Raw genomic sequence first — 19,869 nt, forward strand, 5'->3', positions numbered from 1 at the left:
CTCAGAACAAGAATAGACTGATGAGTTTCAGAAGAAAGTTCTTTGTTTCTGGCCATTTTGAGCCTGTAATCAAACCCACAAATGCTGATACTCCAGATACTCAACTAGTCTAAATAAGTCCAGTTTTATTGATTCCTTAATAAGGACAACAGTTTTTAGCTGTGCTAACATAATTGCAAAAGGGTTTTCTAATGATCAATTAGCCTTTTAAATGATCAACTAACACAACGTGGGCCTCTATACACCTATGTATATATTCCATTAAAAATCAGCCGTTTCCAGCTACAATAGTCATTTAAAACATTAACAATGTCTACACGGTATTTCTGATCAATTTGATGTTATTTTAATTGACAAAAAATGTGCTTTTCTTTCAAAAACAAGGACATTTCTAAGTGACCCCAAACTTTTGAACGGGAGTGTGTATATATATAGATATATAGTAGCAGTCAAAAGTTTGGACACACCTACTCATTCAAGAGTTTTTCTTTATTTTTACTATAATAGTGAAGACATCAAAACTATGAAATAACACATATGGAATCATGTAGTAACCAAAAAAGGGTTAAACAAATTGAAATATATTTTATATTTGAGATTATTCAAAGTAGCCGCCCTTTGCCTTGATGACAGCTTTGGATACTATTGGCATTCTCTGCTAGACTCCCATCTAGGGAGAAACATAAAAAAAATGATGTCTTTAAAATTGAAATACAATCAGATCCTGTCTGCTAAAATTGCTAAATCTTTTCTCTATGCCAAGCAAAAATATTTTGAGTTTGGTGACAAACCACACAAACTACTCGCCAGACAACTTCGTAAGAATGTGGGTGACCGAATGTTCACAAAGTTAAATCTGCATCTGGGGAATTACTCTCTTCCCCCAAAGACATAAATGACAGATTCCGTCAGACTTTATATACATCTAAAGCGGATCCTAACCCTTTAATTATGCAAAACTTTTTGGAGGACTGTAATCTTCCTGACCTGAACCAGGAAGACTCTAACTTCCTGAAAAAGGAAATATCTCTTGAAGAAATTAGAGAAACAATAAAATCTCTAAAGAGTGGCAAGACCCCGGGCCCAGATGGATACCCTGGTGAATTCTACAAAACATTCAGCAACATGCTCTCTCCCTACCTACACAAAATGTTGGTTCAGGCCAACGAGGATGGAGCGCTCCCATCCACTTTGGATGAGGCGTTTATTACAGTTATACATAAGAAGGGTAAGGATCCGGAAGAGGTAGGGTCATACAGACCAATATCCCTCCTTAATACAGACCAAAAGATTTTAGCAAAAACTTTGGCTAACAGGCTAAGCACTTTAATTGGCAAATTGGTCCATTCGGACCAGACCGGATTTATCCCTAACAGAAACTCATTCTTCAATCTCAGGCGCCTATTCAACATTATGTATTCTCAGAGGTTACCTAACGTGGACCTTGCCGTTATATCTCTTGACGCCGAAAAGGCCTTTGACCAAGTTGAGTGGCCCTATCTATTCAAAGTCCTACAGAAATGTAATATTGGAGATGGGTTCATAAAGTGGATCCAGCTTTTATATAGGAACCCCTGTGCGGGAATACTCACTAACCAATCATTGTCGCCCCGATTTAACCTTTACAGAGGGACAAGGCAGGGTTGTGCGCTGTCACCCATGCTCTTCGCCCTAATTATTGAACCTCTCGCTCAAGCGATCAGATCTCATGCAGCAATACACGGCTATAATACTAAAGATACTCTAAATAAGATTTCCCTATACGCAGATGACATTCTCCTCTATGTAACAGAACCCCAAGATAGTATTCCAGCTATTCTGGAGGTGATTAATTTGTTTGGTACCTTCTCGGGATACAGAATAAATTGGAACAAGAGTGAATTAATGCCCATACAGTTGCAAAACACCTGGCTAGAACATCTTCCAGTTAAGCTATCTTCAGAAAAATGTACCTACCTTGGAATTGTAGTTACCAAACAATACTCCTTACTATTTAAAGAGAATTTCCCCTCTCTGATGCAAAAACTCAAGGCAAACATACAATTTTGGAGAACTCTCCCAATAACTCTGCTCGGAAGAATTAATGCCATTAAAATGGTCTTCCTCCCACAACTGCTCTACCTATACCAGAACATCCCAATATTCATACCTAAATCCTTTCATAAACAACTGGGCTCTATTATCAATCCTTTCATCTGGGATTATAAAACACACAGGATAGGTAAAAAACACCTCTGTAAATCCAAGATGGAAGGAGGATTGTCTCTCCCAAACTTTACATTTTACTACTGGGCCGCCAACCTCTGCGCTGTTACGTTTCTGCTGGATGACGCACTCCCGCCATCCAGCTGGCTTAGTATGGAGCGAGAGGAGTGTCATCCCTTCTCTATTGGTGCTGTGATTTTGTCACCTGTCAATCTGGAGATGTCACTTTACCGTAACAATCCTATTATACATAGCACAGTCCGAATCTGGAAGCAAATTAAAGTCCACTTTGAGTTTAGACCAATATCATTCATGCTTCCTGTTGCCAGGAATCCCTCCTTTGCCCCCTCTAACCTTGATAACACCTTTGAGCGATGGGGAGAGTTGGGGATAAGTACCATAGGGGATTTATATATAGGGGGGACCTTTGCTTCCTTTGAATCGCTGAGGGAAACTTATAATCTTCCCAGAAGTAACTTTTTCAGATACCTACAGATTAGAGACTATGTTAGAAAACACCTCCCAACATTTGGGAATGCTAAACCTTCCATGTTTGACGGATGCATAAAAATATGCCCCACCTCAGACAAACTGATATCTCGTATATATGACGCTTTTCAATCTGTTAGCGCACCCTCTACTGATGCCATTAAGGCAAAATGGGAGGAAGAACTAGGGACTGACATTTCGGTGGCAGACTGGGAAGATAGCTTGGTGTATATCCACACCTGCTCCATTAACTCCAGACATCGTCTCATACAATTCAAGGTATTACACAGATTACACTATTCCAAAACCAAACTGCATAGGATTTTTCCTGGTACATCCCCTATGTGTGATAAATGTCAGGCTGAGCAGGGTACACTACTCCACTGCTTTGCGCTATGTTCTAACTTGTATGGGTATTGGTGTGGAATTTTTGGGGTCCTCTCTGAAGTTCTGGAGACTTCAATAGACCCTGACCCGCTTATGATAATCCTGGGAGTGTTCGATTCCCTAAAAGGATTAACCAACTCCCAAAAACAACTCATCTCTTACAGTCTCATTTCGGCAAAAAAATAATCTTGTTGTTTTGGAAAAAGAGGGAAGCGCCCTCTACCAAATTATGGCTCAGCGAATTGGCAAACACTGTACACTTAGAAAGAATTAGATGTATTCTGAACAATAAATTATCTACATTTGATCAAATCTGGCAGCCTTTCCTCTCTTACTTGGACCAGGTGGCGCTGTGAATTTGCACTTTTTAACGCACTCTCAATTGTCATATGGTAATCTACCTTTGGGCAGCATGTGCTGGCCCCGCCTCCCGAGCAGTTGGGAGGGGAAAAGGGTGGAATAAGGGTGGGATAAAGGGGGGTATAAGTGGGGGGGTTACATCGACCCTTTTTTCTTTCTACCTGTCATTGTTTTGTATATCTTGTTTTGTAATATTTGTTTTGTGCCCAGAACTCTGGGTTTTTTGGTTAATGTCTGTTCTCTTATGTTTAGATAAGAACTGTAAACTTGTCTTTTATACCTATACACCATTCTTGTGTATGTGTTCAATAAAAAAATATTTGAACGGATACTATTGGCATTCTCTCAACCAGCTTCATGACGTAGTCACCTGGAATGCCTTTCAATTAACAGGTATGCCTTGTTAAAAGTTAATTTGTGGAATTTATTTCCTTCTTAATGCGTTTGAGCCATTCAGTTTTGTTGTGATAAGGTAGGGCTGGTATACAGACAATAGCTCTATTTGGTAAAAGACCAAGTCCATATTATGGCAAGAACAGCTCAAATAAGCAAATAGTAATGACAGTCCATCACTACTTTAAGACATGAAGGTCAGTCAATCCGGAACATTTCAAAAACGTTGAAAGTTTCTTCAAGTGCAGTCACAAAAACCATCAAGCGCCATAATGAAACTGGATCTCATGAGGACCGCCACAGGAAAGGTAGACCCAGAGTAACCTAATTAGTGTTACCAGCCAAATTGCAGCCCAAATAAATGCTTCACAGAGTTCAACAGACGCAACTCAACATCAACTGTTCAGAGGAGATGTGAATCTGGCCTTCATGGTTTAATTGCTGCAAAGAAACCACTACTAAAGGATAAGAAGAAAATACTTTTTTGGGCCAAGAAACACGAGCCATGGACATTAGGCCGGTGGAAATCTGTCCTTTGGTCTGATGAGTCCAAATTTGAGATTTTTGTTTCCAACCACTGTGTCTTTGTGAGACCCAGAGTAGGTGAACGGATGATCTCCACATGTGTGATTCCCACCGTGAAGCATGGAGGAGGAGGTGTGATGGTGTGGGGGTGCCTTGGTGGTGATTGATTTAGAAATCAAGGCACACTTAACCAGCATGGCTATCATAGCATTCTGCAGCGATACGCCATCCTATCTGGTTTGCTCTTAGTGGGACTATCATTTGTTTTTCTACAGAACAATGACCCAACACACCTCCAGGCTGTGTAAGGGCTATTTGACCAAGAAGGAGAGTGATGGAATGCTTTATCAGATGACCTGGCCTCCACAATCAGCCGACCTCAACCCAGTTGAGATGGTTTGGGATGAGTTGGACCGCAGAGTGAAGGAAAATCAGCCAACAAGTGCTCAGCATATGTGGGAACTCCTTCAAGACTGTTGGAAAAGCATTCATGAAGCTGTTTGAGAGAATACCAAGAGTGTGCAAAGCTGTCATCTAGGCAAAGGGTGGCTACTTTGAAGAATCTCAAATATAAAATATATTTTAATTTGTTTAACACTTTTTTGGTCACTACATGATTCCATAGGTGTTCTTTCATAGTTTTGATGTCTTCACTATTATTCTACAATGGGAAATTGTAAAGAAAATGAATTGTAAAAAATAAAGAATAACCCTTGAATAGTAGGTGTGTCCAAACTTTTTTTTGTATAATTGTTGGTTTTGTCTGTATGGAAAATGTAAAATGAAATGTTTGAAAGAAAGTGTTCCTAATGTTCTATACACTCAGGCAAGAATGGTTTGCATTCAATTGTCACTCTCTGTTGCACACAACAAGCTTCCATTCCCCCTGTCACAAGGGGATTCATGGCTGATTTAAGAATAAATTGTCCACCCTTTTATGGTTTGTTACTTTATTTGGCACTTATAGGCACTTACTATAGTCATTTTATTATTTCAACTCTTGAGATCAGAAAACTTGATTTTTATGAAGTTAAACATGTGTTCTTTATGACAGAATGTTAAAATTGGGTGTTTTTTTTGCCAAGTTACTTCTCAGTAGGCACCAAATTGGTGGAACGACCCAGAACCTTCTTTAGTAAAGGGTTCTTTAATGTCGTCCAAAGAACCAAAAGGTTCTAAATCAAACCCCAAATAATCATTTTTTCCGACGGGTGCAAGTGGTCACTGCACTGCACCACAAGAAGACAAAACATGGTGCACCTCAGGATTTCTCAACCTTTTTTTAACCTCAAGGTCCAGTTTGTGATTGGACACAGTGAGGCAGGAATGTTGCTGAGCACAATTCTTTATTTGGTCCAGTCATTCTCTGGTCTCCGTGAGGTTTCTTAGCCCTTGGTCTGCCCTTGTCTGACGTTGTAACCTGGTTACCAATGTATTTGTGTTTCTGCTTGCCACCATACCAAAATCCTTTTAAATCAGAAGTTGTTGTTAATTGGCCAACCTGGTTAAATAGTGTAAATAGGTTGAATTTAAAGTAGTTTGATGTTGTCGCACCTTTGCAGATACAGATGTTGATACCAGAATACTAACCATATTGGTTTTGACCAATTGATGCTTTTTTTGATGCTTTTCTTTAGCCCCATAAGGCTACTCACATGCAAGCGCGCACACACACACACACACACACACACACACACACACACACACACACACACACACACACACACACACACACACACACACACACACACACAGACTGCTGGACATCTGGTGTTTGTGATAAGCAGGAAACACAGTAAGTATTAAAGGGTCAGAGAGATCTGTAAGAGAAGAAGAGAGACGATTAAATAACCTCTGATGACAGAGACCTACAGATAGCCAAAGTCTGACTAGAGATAAAGCTCCCTTCATCTACGCTATACATTCAAATGCAACAGAATCTATTTCCATGCTGTTGGTTATTATAGCAGCAAAGATATTCAATAGATAAGGAGTGGGTAACCTTGAGCAGATGGATTCAAACACGTCAAAGACAATATTATACAGGTGACTCTGTCCTGGGCTGGGTTAAGGAATGAAGAGCCATCTTAGCCTACACTTTCTATCAGCGTTTTGGACTAATACGGTAGGGATAATAAGGAAGGTAGTGGTTTGTGACATACCATAGTTCTACCTCCAACACCGCCAAAAGATCCGCAGATATCTGCATTGGCAGACGTTCGATCTGATTGAATCAAGACCCTAGTATGAGTACCTGCATGCTGTTGAGGAAAATAATGGTCTTTTCAAACCCATAATCAGCTGATAATCAGATAAGAAGATGGGCTGTAGCAAACATATGGCAGGAAACAACACAATCTCTCATTAGATGATACATTCTCAGTATGGGTGAGCCTCATGTGTCAATATTCGTTGCTTTACTAAAAAAGTATGTTCTAAATAGTATGTAGTACAATAAGTACACAGTACCCACTGGGCACAAACGTCAATTAAACGTCTATTCCATTTTGGTAGAAATGACATGCAAACAACGTTTATTGAAATGATGTGGAAACAACGTTGATTCAACCAGTGTGTGCCCAGTGGGTATGTAATTTTAGTAAATAGTAGGCAAGACAGCGTGTGTGTCAACCCGCAGCATAGCATGTCACAGTAACCTGAGTCTTTGTGCTGAAAGGAGACCGACAGACAAATACACACACACACACACACAGACACACACACACACACACATACATGCACGCACGCACGCACGCGTGATCCCACTGAAAACAACTGTGACAATACAGCAGTGTCACCATGACAACTCGGCTCTGGCTGGAACCATAGAGAACATAGGGATTTTTCTTAATGAATGAAAACCGGTAGGTTACACCATCTCTAACAGGGTACACACACACACACACACACACACACACTACTCAACAGTCACAGCAAAAGTCTGCACATGGATACAGAACTCCCTCTGCTAGCTTCACGAGTAGTGTAATCTCGGAAACCCAGAAATAAAATATTGCGTAATTACGTCAGCTGCTCGATTCATTTCTGATGGAGATGCGATAGAAAAGATGCTAGCGTGAGGAGCGGAAGGAAGCAGGGCAGTAGCTCCACCCTCCTCTCTCTGAAAGTTTTGTCAAGTCTATGGATCAAAAGTCACCTCCCCTTCCGAAATTTGAAAGATGCGAACACCTGCAGAATCGAGATTTGCCCAAATAATCAGCGGAAAAATCTGCACGGAAAAATCTGCACACTGGAACATAAGTCCTTTGTTAGTTCCATGTTAGTCGTCGCGTCCCACAGTCTGTTGACAGATGCAACGATACCATTTATGTTACGTGCGTCTGTCCAGGAGAGATTATGCATACTCCCCTGCCCCTATTAAACACAGTTATATTGGCATACACTACATTTTATCACTAGAGCCTGTTTCACTATTCACAGAGGTGGTAGAATAGAGGAGCTACTTAGTTGGCCTATGTATATCCATATGTGGTATTGTGCAGGTTTGACACCTCTGTGACCGTGACTCTCATTCCTCTTAGTGTGCGCAGATGGGATTTGGGTTGTGTTGGTTTGAGCACTGCAGCAAAGCATGCCTGCCAGCTTTATAGAGCTGATATGATATGGGGCTCAGCAAGCTAATGTGGAAAAGATTGCCGTCTAACACCGATGCCACATTCTCAGGGTGACCCATCCTAATAGCACAGGTATTACTGCCGTTCACGCACGCACGCACGCACGCACCACGCACGCACAAACACACACACACACACACACACACACACACACACACACACACACACACACACACACACACACACACACACACACACACACACACACACACACACACACACACACACACACACACACACACACACACACACAGGCCTATTGTGCCTCTCTATACTGGATGTGGATTGTGTGATCCATAATCTTCCAGCCCACACGAGTGGTCCACATACTGAATAGAAAAACAATTGGACAGATCATTTACTACACCAGATAAAATGTCAGGTTGCAGATTGATGAGATTACCGTCTCTCTGTCCTGACGGTAATGTTTGTCTGTGGATATAATCATGTATAAATGTGGTTTGATATGTCTTAGTCACAGAGGTGGAATCCTATTTGATAAGTGTGTTCCTGTAAGTGTGTCTCTGGATCAAATGGAATTAAGGTTCAGCTGGCTGTCTCGTCACTGTCCTCTTTACTGTCAGTCAAATAGCCTACCTGCTGGTGTGTTTTAGCATACATCCAGTATATACACATTTTCTTTCTTTCTTTCTCTCTCGCTCGCTCTCCATATTTGGTTTCCATCATGAGGTAAATCAAGGAATAACAGGTTTAATCGGACAGCTCATCCAAGATGGCGCCAGGGGGGGAAATGGTCTTGTTTCTCCAGTATTAGAAGGTTTTAGCTGTGATCAGCCGAGTAGAAAGGAATGTTCTGTAGGTCAGCACTCTGTCCTCAAGCTGCCTCAGGGTTAAAAAACCTGGAACTGTAAATACTGGCTTCCTCTGTTCACACACAGGGAGATACCTGCATGGGCTGTGTTTCATTCCAAAACATGGTCCCCTTCCCTACATTGGTTCAACGTAATTTCATTGAAATGATCTGGAAACAATGTTGATTCAACCAGTGTGTGCCCAGTTGGTATGGCTTCGTTCATTCCCTTAGCAAAACTCAGGAACAAGGACCCTTATAGGCAATGAATGCTATACATTATAATGTAGCTATACACAGGTAGTTTGTGTTTCCTCTGCCTTGTTCACTCACCTTTCCAAATCCGATTGCTATGGATAGGTGAAAGAAATATGCAGAATTAATTGGTTGGAACAATTGCTGCACATTTTCTATCTCTAACGTGACTGTTTATTTGAGAAGCGGTTGTGTATTTGAAAGCCGGTCCATCTGAGCTGTTGTGTCAACAAGCAGAATGGAGCGGTGCAGTCTGGTGTTGCCAGAAGACAATTTGGGATTATTTTTGTTCAGGGCGAGTCTTTTTCTTTTTTGTCAATAACCCAGTGAACGGATGAAAGGATGACCAGAGAACCACTGTTAATTCACTCGGCTGGTTATACAAGAGTTGGACTGTTGCCACGTTATGCAACTCTAGGATGGGTGAACCGAACAGCGGGGTTAACCAGAGCCCGCAACACCCCTCTGTGTGAATCTGCCACACAGGAGTTATGAAACTCAAGATTCGATTCCAAATTCAAGTAAAAAATTGGGCCCTGGTGATACTGGGAACCTTTGGAGAGAAAGGATGGTTTTACAAGTGTGTGTGTGTATATACATATATATGTGTGTGTGTGTGTGTGTGTGTGTGTGTGTGTGTGTGTGTGTGTGTGTGTGTGTGTGTGTGTGTGTGTGTGTGTGTGTGTGTGTGTGTGTGTGTGTGTGTGTGTGAAGGCATATCCGGAGGGATCAAACCTAAACCACAAGATATTTCAGACTTTGGGTGCAGGGAAGGAGAGCGGGAAGAGGGAGGAAAAGAATGGGGTAAGAAAGAGGATAACTCTGGGGCTGATGTGGAGAAGTTAGGAGAGAGAGAGAGAGAGAGAGAGAGCGAGAGAGAGAGGAAAAGAAAGAGGGAGGAGGGTGAGTCTAGAGGGAAATAGAGAGTAGTAGAGATGTTTGGGAGTGGGGGGGAAACAAAAATTGCCCGCACTACAGACGGCTATATCGGTCCGCTAATACAGGACTAGTAAAGGTTCACTGTACTACTTTTGTGAAAAAATAAAATGTAGCTATATATATTTTTTCAATTCAGATTTTTCTGGGGGTGCTGCAGCACCCTCAGCACCCCTACTTCCAGTGGACAAAAAGAGAGAGAGAGAGAGAGAGAGAGAGAGAGAGAGAGAGAGAGAGAGAGAGAGAGAGAGAGAGGTTGAGTCTGCGTAGAGCAGCTGGCCAGCTTCCAGAACTCTGGTCTCTAACCAGCCATGAAATTCCTGCTGCCCCATGAAACCAACGCCAGGAGGAAGCCTCACACCCCACAGTGGGGAAGGTTGTGTGTGTGATCACAGAGGCCCAAGTGGAGGAGGCCAGGAGACAGACGAGTTATGCGATCTACAGAAGAGAGGGAGAGAATGTGAGGTCGGGAGGAAGGAAGGCAGGCAGGAAGGATGGAAGAGGGAAGAACGGAGGGAGAGGTACTCATGAAGTTTTAACTCTCTAGGAATGTGCTGATGGTTGTGTCCCACTCAGATTGTAGAACTGCATGCTGGGGAAGTGTAAGGAGGTGACACCACCTGCTGCTGTGTTTATACTCACATCAAACCAGGAAACACTTGCTATTTGTCAACATCTGCTGAAGGACTTCATAACAAAAAGGAACACGATGTACCCAGATGCCAATTTTCAAATGGATCCCTCGCCCCTACCTTTAGACGCCTGGGTAGAACTAAAATAATTGGATAGTATTTCATTCATTTTCACATTTCATTGGAGGTTAACTTTTCATTTTCCTTTTTCTAGGAAGGAGTTGACATAATCCACATACACACATCATCAATTACTCTGTCCATGTTTTTCTATCACAACATCACGTCATGACCATGCAATGTCTCCTCCGACCTCCCACACACGCTCAATGGTTAAGGTGTTCGGTACATCATGCACTGACAAAGGTGCTATTTCTGAGCAGCACAGACACAGCGCAGGTGATTGTCCTTGAGTGTGGCGTGTCTTTCTCTCCTGATGTGCTAAGGGCTGTATACAGTTACACTATAGAGCCACACAAGGACAGCTCAAGGAGAGATGGGGGGAGGAGAGCACTGTTGAAGAGCCAGTGACTCAGAGGACATTCTGAAAGTAATTTAATCTCTGAATGCCGTTCTATCTTTTCATCAATTAAATGAAAGCTATTTCTGACTCAGGGGAATGAAAGGCTAGATCTGTCTGCATAATCCTGACTGTTTGTCTTTTCTATCTATTGATGTCCCCACTCCTGTGCCACTCTATTACTGTCCCCACTCCTGTGTCACTCTAGTAATGACCCCCCTCCTGTGTCACTCTCCAAAACAACTTTATTTACACTCAGAGGTTGAACTAAATAGAACTTGCAGTATACCACAGACATATTTTCAAACGTTTTTTTCTCATTTAATGCTGTATGTCAATTGCTCCTGACTGCTTTGTATTTCTTGCAATAACCAAAAAGAGAAGAAGACAAATAGAAGGCACGTTCTACAGTATAACCTCTGACTCATTGGGTTTATACGTCCTGATAGTACTTAGAGGGTTAGTGCGATGCAGCTATATTCTGGACAGCCTGTCTGTGGTTTGGAACCTAGCCACTGAAGAAAGAAGGTAGAAAGGGAACTATTGAGATAGCAAGAGTGTGTGTACATGTGTGTACATGTGTGTTTATGTGTGTGTCTGTGCATGTGCGTATGTGCGTGGCTGACCTGGAATGGCCTGTGTGTATCCTGGCAGTGTTAAGGCGTATCGGGGAGTTAGCACCTTAGCCTTGACAGAGCTACATAAACACAGTTTAGAGTCAGTTTCTCACCTGGCTCTATTTCCATTGCTTACATACTGTAATTATGGGTGGAGATTCATATTCATTGACAAAAACAACTATAAGCCTCCTCCACATCTCCACAAGGTAAACAAAGACAGACTATCCCAAGGACAGGACAGGGAGGCTTATATTAAGAACAACAACAGTGAATATAACATTTATATGTCCACCATGTCCGCACTTGAAGAGTTACACAGAAAGACTATTTGCACAGAATCACTGCAGGCTATTCAAGAGCATTCATGAATATGCTATTTCATAAAACATGTTTTTTACTGCGTACACTTTTTACTGAGAGTCACCACAGAATGAATGCTGAGTTGGACAGAGTCTGGTCGGTCTGGCATTAGCCCTGTGGTTGAATGGAAAGAGAGAGAAAGAGAGAGAGAGAGAGAGAGAAAGAGAGAGAGAAACAGAAAATGAGAGAGAGAGAGAGAGAGAGAGAGAGAGAGAGAGAGAGAGAGGTTATTTTTTGCGCAGCCAGACCAGTAAGCCACAGCTCTGTGTAATGGTCTGGTGTTACAGTCAGCCTTTCAGTTCATCATCTGCTTAGATTATGACTCCTAGGCTAACAGGCAACTATGGAGGGGTCTTACAAGGACACGCTCTCTTCCCCACCACATCCAAATCCACATCAAAGTGTTTGCATGACTCCAGCTGACAAACCCTGACAGAATTCCCCTTTAGCCATTGAATATCAGTGTTTATGAGAATGTCCTCTAAAACCCCCATCAGAAAATATTTTTTCCAGGATGTGGGGGTGTGTTTTCTCCTCTCACACAGTCAATGTTTTGTCCCGTTGTTTGTGTACCGTTCAACGTAAGCAGTGGTATTTTGCTTGTGTGAAGAAGTCTCACCCTGAGGCAGAGAAAACATGTCCCAACGTGGGGGAGATTGTTTGCTGAGCTCATCACCTTTTACTAAGCATTTTCATCACATGGGGCTCTGGTTAGAAAACAATAGAGCACTACGAATAGGGAATCATTTGAGATGCAGTCAGTGTGTTTGTGCATTCTTGCTTGTGTGCATCTGAGTGTGTGTGTGTGTGGGTCTGAGTGAGTGTGAGTGTGTGTGTGCGACTGTGCGTTGAGGAGCGATAGACAGAAAGACGTGGTAGCTAGTCTCCAGGCCAGAGCTGAAAACCACAGCCTCCTGTCCTCACTAGAGCACTAGCAGGGTGACTCACCACTACCGGAAGAGGCTGAACGCTTGCAGAAGTCATTAAGGGAAATGTAAGGTATATGGATTTCCTCTGACAATAAAACTCCACTGGCAGCTGCACAGTCCCCCAGTGATTCCTCCTAAAGTATCTTAGCGTACAGCCTTTGAATAACGGTCTACAGTCTGGAAAACGTGGCGCTGATTTGTGTGTTGGATGGAGTTCAAGTGGAATCAACTCTGAAGGCTTCTGTTTTATTGCTCCCCTCAGTCAAAATGTCTAAATTTGACAAGAAGTTCAGAAATGCAAATACCAGGGATCCAATTACTGGGCGGGCTTTTGTTTCAGCCCAGCACTTACACCCCTGAAATAATCAAGACCCAGACTAAAGACCATAAGTACAGTTTGCACTTATCTATTCTCTGCAGAGGCAAGACTGGGGCTTCTGATCGCACAATATTGAAATACAATGAAATGGCACCACCATGCGGACACTGTGATTTACAAAATGCATTATAATCTATTATCTATGAATTAAAAAATGGCAACGCAATTGATATGGTTCTGAAAATGTTATTTTCTTCTTCTACATAATGACAAATACATTGTTTTGCATTTGCAAAGGTATCGCGATACCATGAGCTGAATAGCCTAATAATGATTTATTTCATTTTGATGTCTAGCTATTTCGATAAAAATGTTCAATGATCCTAAGAACTGATCCAGAGTCGCTTTGTTCTAACGTTACTTGTGAACATTTGAAACAGGTACTAAGAACGTATCCCAAATCCTCTGAAGCGGACCGAATCTATCCAACATGGCCGAAGTGAAAACGGATCTCTCGATTTCGGGTGCAGATTTTACAGGAAATACTTTCGTTGTGCTGTATTTGTGAAGGGCTGCCATTTTACCGAGCTTACGGTAAGAAAGAGTTGGTTGTGATGCGTACACGTTCATTGCACATATTCCGCTGTTGCTTGCTGATCATAACTGAAACACTGCAAAAGAAAGTGTTTCGTGGAAAAACAACCATCAATTGTTTTTCTGTCTTTGACTGATTGGCTTATTGCCGTGGCTCAGTCTAATAAGCTTAACGTTAGCTTGATGCTAACTCGCTTGTGTGCTAACGTTACTCCGTTTTGACGGCTAGCCAGGCAAAACATGAGCAGTTGATTGAGTCAAACTCGTTTTTGGGCTTGCCTAGCCAGCTGCTTTTTCCATCTAGCCAGCCACCTAACGTTAGCTATGGTAAGCTAGCCCCAAGCACAGGCCTTAACCATAACGTTATATAGCTAGCAAGCTAAGTTAATATATCTAGCTAGCTATATCTAGCTAGCTAACGTTACTTGTAACGTTATAAGTCCACATGGTCACTCAACAAAAAAAAGTTAACTTTAGCCAGGAATGGATTGCTTTGCTACCATTGATCTGTTTTTATAACATTTGTCTGTCAGTATCAACAGTATGAACCATGAGTGACCAAGTGGTCCAGCTCTCCTCAGCCTTCCACCATGAGGACATGCTTCAGTCTCTGCACCAGCTCAGACTGCATGGCCACCTGTGTGATGTCACAGTCCAGGTGGACTTCCAGGGTGAGCTGGAAGAGTTTGAGGCTCACCAGGCGGTCCTAGCTGCCTCCAGCGGCTACTTCAAGAACATCCTACTGGCCCCGGACCCACCCAAGAAACTATTCTTGGGGAACGTTCGAACCACTGATTTCACCAGATTCTTGGAATATGTATACACTGGCAAACTGGAGGTGGGTAAAGAGTTTGCTAAAGACAAGATTGGTGTAATATATGAAGTGGCGACACTGTTGGAGTGTAAGAGCCTTGTCCAGGCTTGCATCTCGGTTCTCGATGAAGGCAGCTTGAGTCTGCACAGGGTTGAAACATCCATGTCACAAGACATGGAAGCTGGTTTGGATGATGTAGGGGAGGAGGATGGGGCGCTGGGGGTCGGAGTCAACAAAGTTCCCAAAATAGCCCCCACCAAGAGGCTGACCCATCCAACAAAACCAGAGAGAGGGGAGAAAAGGGCAAAGGTCACGGTCACAGCCGAGGAGGAGAGGTCAGAGGCGAATAAAGACACTGAGGTCTCTGGGAGGAGGAGTAACAGGCTGGCAGGGCGCAGAGTCTTCATTGACATTCCTAAGAAGAAGTACGTGAGGAAGATGAAGGACCAGACCAAGGCGCAGATGGAAGATCTGCCTGACAACAACACTCAGACAACCAGTCAGGAGGAGAACACTGACAACACACAGGTAGGTGCTACGTTGACATGCTTTGATTGGCGGATGAGGCGTGTAAAGCATTTAGAACATCTAGACAAAAGTGCTCTATCAATTCAATTGATCTTGACGATTGTTGTTATTACACAGGAGGCAGAAGAGGCCCTTCCAGAGCTGCTGCCTGAAAAAGAGGGGGCGGGACTGGAGTCAACAGACGTCGATGATGAAGATGAGGTGGAAGAGGGAGATGCACCAGAGGATTGTCCAGATGACTCCCTCTTCTTGCCCAGCAAGGAAGAGGAGGGTGAGGAGGAGGGAGAGGAGCGTACCACCAACAGATCATCCAGACGCATTGACACTCAATACAAGTGTGACAAATGTCAACGGACCTTCCACTATGAGAAGAGCTACCTGAAGCACATCAAGTAGGTGGAGTTGGACATTCCACATTAGTTAGACACTCGTTGGATCATGAATAGGTGGCTTTGAAAACGAGAGAAGACAAATGTAGACCTACACTGTACTGTACAATGTAAAGTGCTTTGAGCACTTGTAAAGGGGTCAGGAAGCCTGAATTCTCAACTATTGTCGTTGTTGTTCTGATCACGGCCTCTCTTAACTACATTGTTACCATGACCACCAGGACGAGCCACAGCATGCAAGGGGAGGTGACGTACCGTTGTGACACCTGCCAGCAGACCTTCGCCAACCGCTGCAACCTGAAGATCCACCAGAGACACGTCCACAGTGACGAGAGACTGTTCCCCTGTGACGTCTGCACCAAGACCTTCAAACGCAAGAAGGACGTGACGCGCCACCGACGACAGGTTAGGATGGGTCTGAGTCGGAGGATTTGGGACTGCTTTTGTAACACTTTTATGTACGATTCTCTCGAATTGACGCCCTGTTCCCCATGTGGGGCGCAACTTTTGACCAGAGCCGTCGGTGGCTAACCCATGTGGGTCTGGTCAAATGAAGGGCACTATGTGAAAATGGTCTATCCTTTTCAATTTGCTGCAAGACTAATCATTCATTGAGACGATAAATCTTGACTATTTTCTATGTGTAGGTGCACGAGGGAGGCGGTGAGCGGCACACCTGTCTTGTGTGTAACAAGGCTTTGAGCTCTAAGACAGCGTTGACGCTACATGAGAGAACACACACGGGAGACAAGCCCTACTCCTGCACTGACTGTGAGGCCAAGTTCTCCCAGAGCTCAGCCCTCAAGACACACCGCAGGACTCACACAGGAGAGAAGCCTTTTGCCTGTGACCAGTGTGATGCGAGGTTCACCCAGAACCACATGTTGTCCTATCACAAAAGGGCCCACACAGGTAAGACTTTCACTTCTTACGCACATACACTGTACATTTTTTTTTGAAGCTGTTAGGTTTGGCTTTTCCTGATTTAATCAGGATTTTTACACTGTTTCTCAGATCTACACAAACCAGTCTAAACCAATCTGTTTTGTTTGGCCTACCAGGAGAGAAGCCTTTTATGTGTGAGAGCTGTGGGAAAAGCTTTGCCTCTAAAGAATACCTGAAACACCACTCCAGAATCCACACAGGCTCCAGGCCTTACAAGTGTGAACAATGTGGTCGGGCCTTCGCCCAGAGAAACTCCCTCCACCAGCATATGAAGATACACACAGGTAACCACTGCGTTATTACACCTAATGTAGCCATTTTATTTTCATGCTGACTGCATCGAATGTTACGGTTAGTAATCACAAGACGCATTGCTACTACCGTTCAATAGTTTGGTATCTTCCATTTTATAGCGAATTATTACCCCTTGAAAATGTCTTCCTCTGCTGACCCTTGACCTTTAACCCCTGTCTGACCTGCGTGTGTTCTGTCTCAGGTGAGCGTCCGTACCACTGTACAGATTGTGATAAGCAGTTCACCCAGCTGAATGCCCTCCAGAGGCACCAGAGGATTCATACAGGGGAGAAGCCCTACATGTGTGGCCTCTGCAACCGTACCTTCACGGACAAGTCCACTGTGCGGAGACACACAATGGTGCGTTACTACACTACTGCAACAACAACACTTGTTTCAATACTAAAATGTGTGTGATGCTCCACGTTGGAGACATTGATATGTGCTGCAAAAGCCTGTTATTTGAAGCTGTGCACTTTATTCCACAGACTCACGACCAAAACACTCCGTGGAAGAACTACCTGGTGGTCCTCAAGGACAACATGGAGAAAAAGACTAAGAAACCCAGAAGCCTCGGTAGAAAGGTTAAAATCGAGACGGTGGTTCGGGAGGTGGAAGGGGATAGTGGAGCTGGAGGTAGGCTCCAGGAGGGGACCATATTGGTTCCTGGCGATCCCATCACTCTCTCAGCCAGCTGGGGCGACCCAGGGACCATCGCCCTGGTCAGCCACACCACCCTGGGTGGGTTCACGGTCATCCAGACAGAGATGCCGGCCGGGACCCAGCTACCCATGGTCACCACAGACGGCACCGGGGCCAGCGTCATCTCTCTGGACGGATCCACTGTCTCTGTCCCCTTTACTATCCCTGTCTCTATGTCCTCCATCTCTATGTCCTCGTCCTCCTCTGGTGTCCTCCCTGTCCAGACTGTGTCTGTCTCTGTCCCAGTCACTGTTTCAGGGGCCATATTTGCCCCAGTTTCAGAGACCACTCTTTCGACTTCGTGTGTTCTGGAAGCTGCGGTGTCGCAGACCATCTTGGCTCCAGATTTGGAGGCTGGGCCTGGTTCAGATATGACGGCCATTACGGATCCTGAGGAGGCAGTTTCAGAGTGTGCCCCTATCTCTGAGTGTGTTACAGTGCAGACATCAGAACTGGAGACTGAGACACAGAGCGCTGCTGTCTCTAATGAGGAACAACACAGTGTACCAGAGGACATTGGTACTGTGGAAGACCTGGAGGTGTCCACTGAAGACACTGTGGTGTAGGTTGGCATGTATTTCAATGTACATTCCCTTCCATATGTATTCGGGCATTGAAGATAATTCCTTTAATTTGGCTCTATGCTCAAGCATTTTGGATTTGAGGTCAAATGTATCATACGAGGCGACAACAGAACACTACCTTTTTTCTGTTTACAAAATGAAAGCGCTGTATCGAAATCAAATCAAATGTATTTGTCACATACACAGTTTACAGCTGGTATACAAGTGAAATGTTTGCGCTAGCTCCCTCAATGCAGTACATCGATCAACAATAGCAGTGACGAGTCAAGTAGAAAATAACAAGTAGCAGAGGTAATATGCATAGTAATAATGGACTGGATTTACACTATTTTCAAATATAAAGTAGGTTGTGGAATCTAGAACAGCAGCATTGAGTGTGTGAGCTCAGTGCTTGTGTGTGTGTGTTTATTGGTGTTTATGGGTGTTTGTGTGTAAGGGTTGAATATTTGTGTTGTCGGTGCAAATCATTTCTAAGGTGCCTAATGCAAATAGTCTCTAAGGTGCAGATCTGTGCAGGGAGTCCGCTAGGTTTAGATTTTTAGCAGTCTGGTGGCCTGGTGGTAGAAGCTGTCTCTGAGTCTGTTTGTCCGAGACCCAATACTCAGATACTACTTGCCAGATGGTAACAGTGAACAGTCCATGGACTCGGGTGACTGGAGTCCTTAAAGATCTTTCGGGCCTTCCTAACACACCGGCTGGTGTAGATGTCCTGGAGGGCAAGGAGCCCGCCCTCAGTTATTCATTAGGCCGTCCGCACCACCCTCGGTTGGGCCTTCCGGTTGAGGGCGGTGCGGTTGCCGTAACAGGCGGCGATGCAGCCGTTCAAGAGGCTCTCGATTGTTCCAACTTCTTTAGGATCCTAGGGCCCATGCTGGATTTCTTCAGGCGCCTGAGGTTGAAGAGACGCTGCTGCTAAACCACGGCGGGGGTGTGATTGGGTCATGTCCGGTTCTCTGTGATGCGCACGCTGAGGAACTTGGAAGCTTTTTACCCTTCTCCACTGCAGCCCGGTCGATGACAATAGTGGCGTGCTCCTCCCCTTGTTTCCTGTAGTCCATAATCAGCTCCTTGGTTTTGCTGACATTGAGGGAGAGGCTGTTTCCCTGGCACCACCTGAGTCTCGTCCACCCCATTTGAAGAAGTCATAAGTATTTGGACACATTCACTTATAGTGTATTAAAATTGTCAAAAGTGTCGTATTTGGTCCCATATTTGTAGCACGCAATGACTACGTTACGCTTGTGTTACAAACTCATCGGATGCATTTGCAGTTTGTTTTGGGTTGTGTTTTGACCAATGAACTGAATGGTGAACAGTGTATTGTCATTTTGGAGTAACTTTTATTGTAAATAAGGATGTTTTTTTTCTACGTTAATGTGGATGCTACCATGATTATGGATAATCCATAAATGAATCGTGAATAATGACGAGTGAGAAAGTTAGAGGCACAAAGATCACCCCCCCCCCCCCCCCCACACGCACACGCACACAAAATGCTAAACTCCAATGTTAATGGTGAGGTCAGCATGTTCTGTCACCTTCTCACTCGTCATTATTCATTCATGATTGTTGTTAATCATGTCATTATCAGGATTCATTTTCAAGTGTTGTGAAACATCTTATCTACTCACTTAGAAGTACAA

At 43.8% G+C, this 19,869-nt stretch overlaps 1 protein-coding gene across 2 annotated transcripts; it reads left to right on the forward strand.

The window, feature by feature from the left end:
- The first annotated feature begins 13,787 nt into the window (after window positions 1–13,787).
- Window positions 13,788–19,420, forward strand: LOC115174474 (GDNF-inducible zinc finger protein 1). 2 transcript variants are annotated; one of them, XM_029733023.1, is made up of 8 exons: window positions 13,788–13,970; window positions 14,504–15,312; window positions 15,430–15,704; window positions 15,923–16,106; window positions 16,349–16,613; window positions 16,763–16,930; window positions 17,143–17,300; window positions 17,429–19,420. In XM_029733023.1, exons 2-8 carry the CDS (start codon window positions 14,521–14,523, stop codon window positions 18,206–18,208), a joined length of 2,622 nt encoding a protein of 873 aa, XP_029588883.1. In that variant the 5' UTR covers window positions 13,788–13,970; window positions 14,504–14,520; the 3' UTR covers window positions 18,209–19,420. The 2 variants fall into 2 exon arrangements, with proteins under 2 accessions (XP_029588883.1, XP_029588884.1); XM_029733024.1 differs by lacking the exon at window positions 13,788–13,970 and having other exon boundaries at window positions 13,977–15,312.
- The last annotated feature ends 449 nt before the right edge of the window (window positions 19,421–19,869 follow it).

The sequence above is a fragment of the Salmo trutta genome, chromosome 35 (genome assembly GCF_901001165.1).
Source record: "Salmo trutta chromosome 35, fSalTru1.1, whole genome shotgun sequence".
In the NCBI taxonomy this organism is placed as follows: Eukaryota; Metazoa; Chordata; class Actinopteri; order Salmoniformes; family Salmonidae; genus Salmo; species Salmo trutta.

What these genes read in the sequence shown, in the direction of transcription:
- LOC115174474 (XM_029733023.1), top strand. Translation starts at nt 14,521, where the DNA reads ATGAGTGACCAAGTGGTCCAGCTCTCCTCAGCCTTCCACCATGAGGAC. An exon ending in AGCTACCTGAAGCACATCAA is followed by an intron (nt 15,705 to 15,922) that starts GTAGGTGGAGTT and finishes CATGACCACCAG; the next exon opens with GACGAGCCACAGCATGCAAG. An exon ending in CTGTGCGGAGACACACAATG is followed by an intron (nt 17,301 to 17,428) that starts GTGCGTTACTAC and finishes TTTATTCCACAG; the next exon opens with ACTCACGACCAAAACACTCC.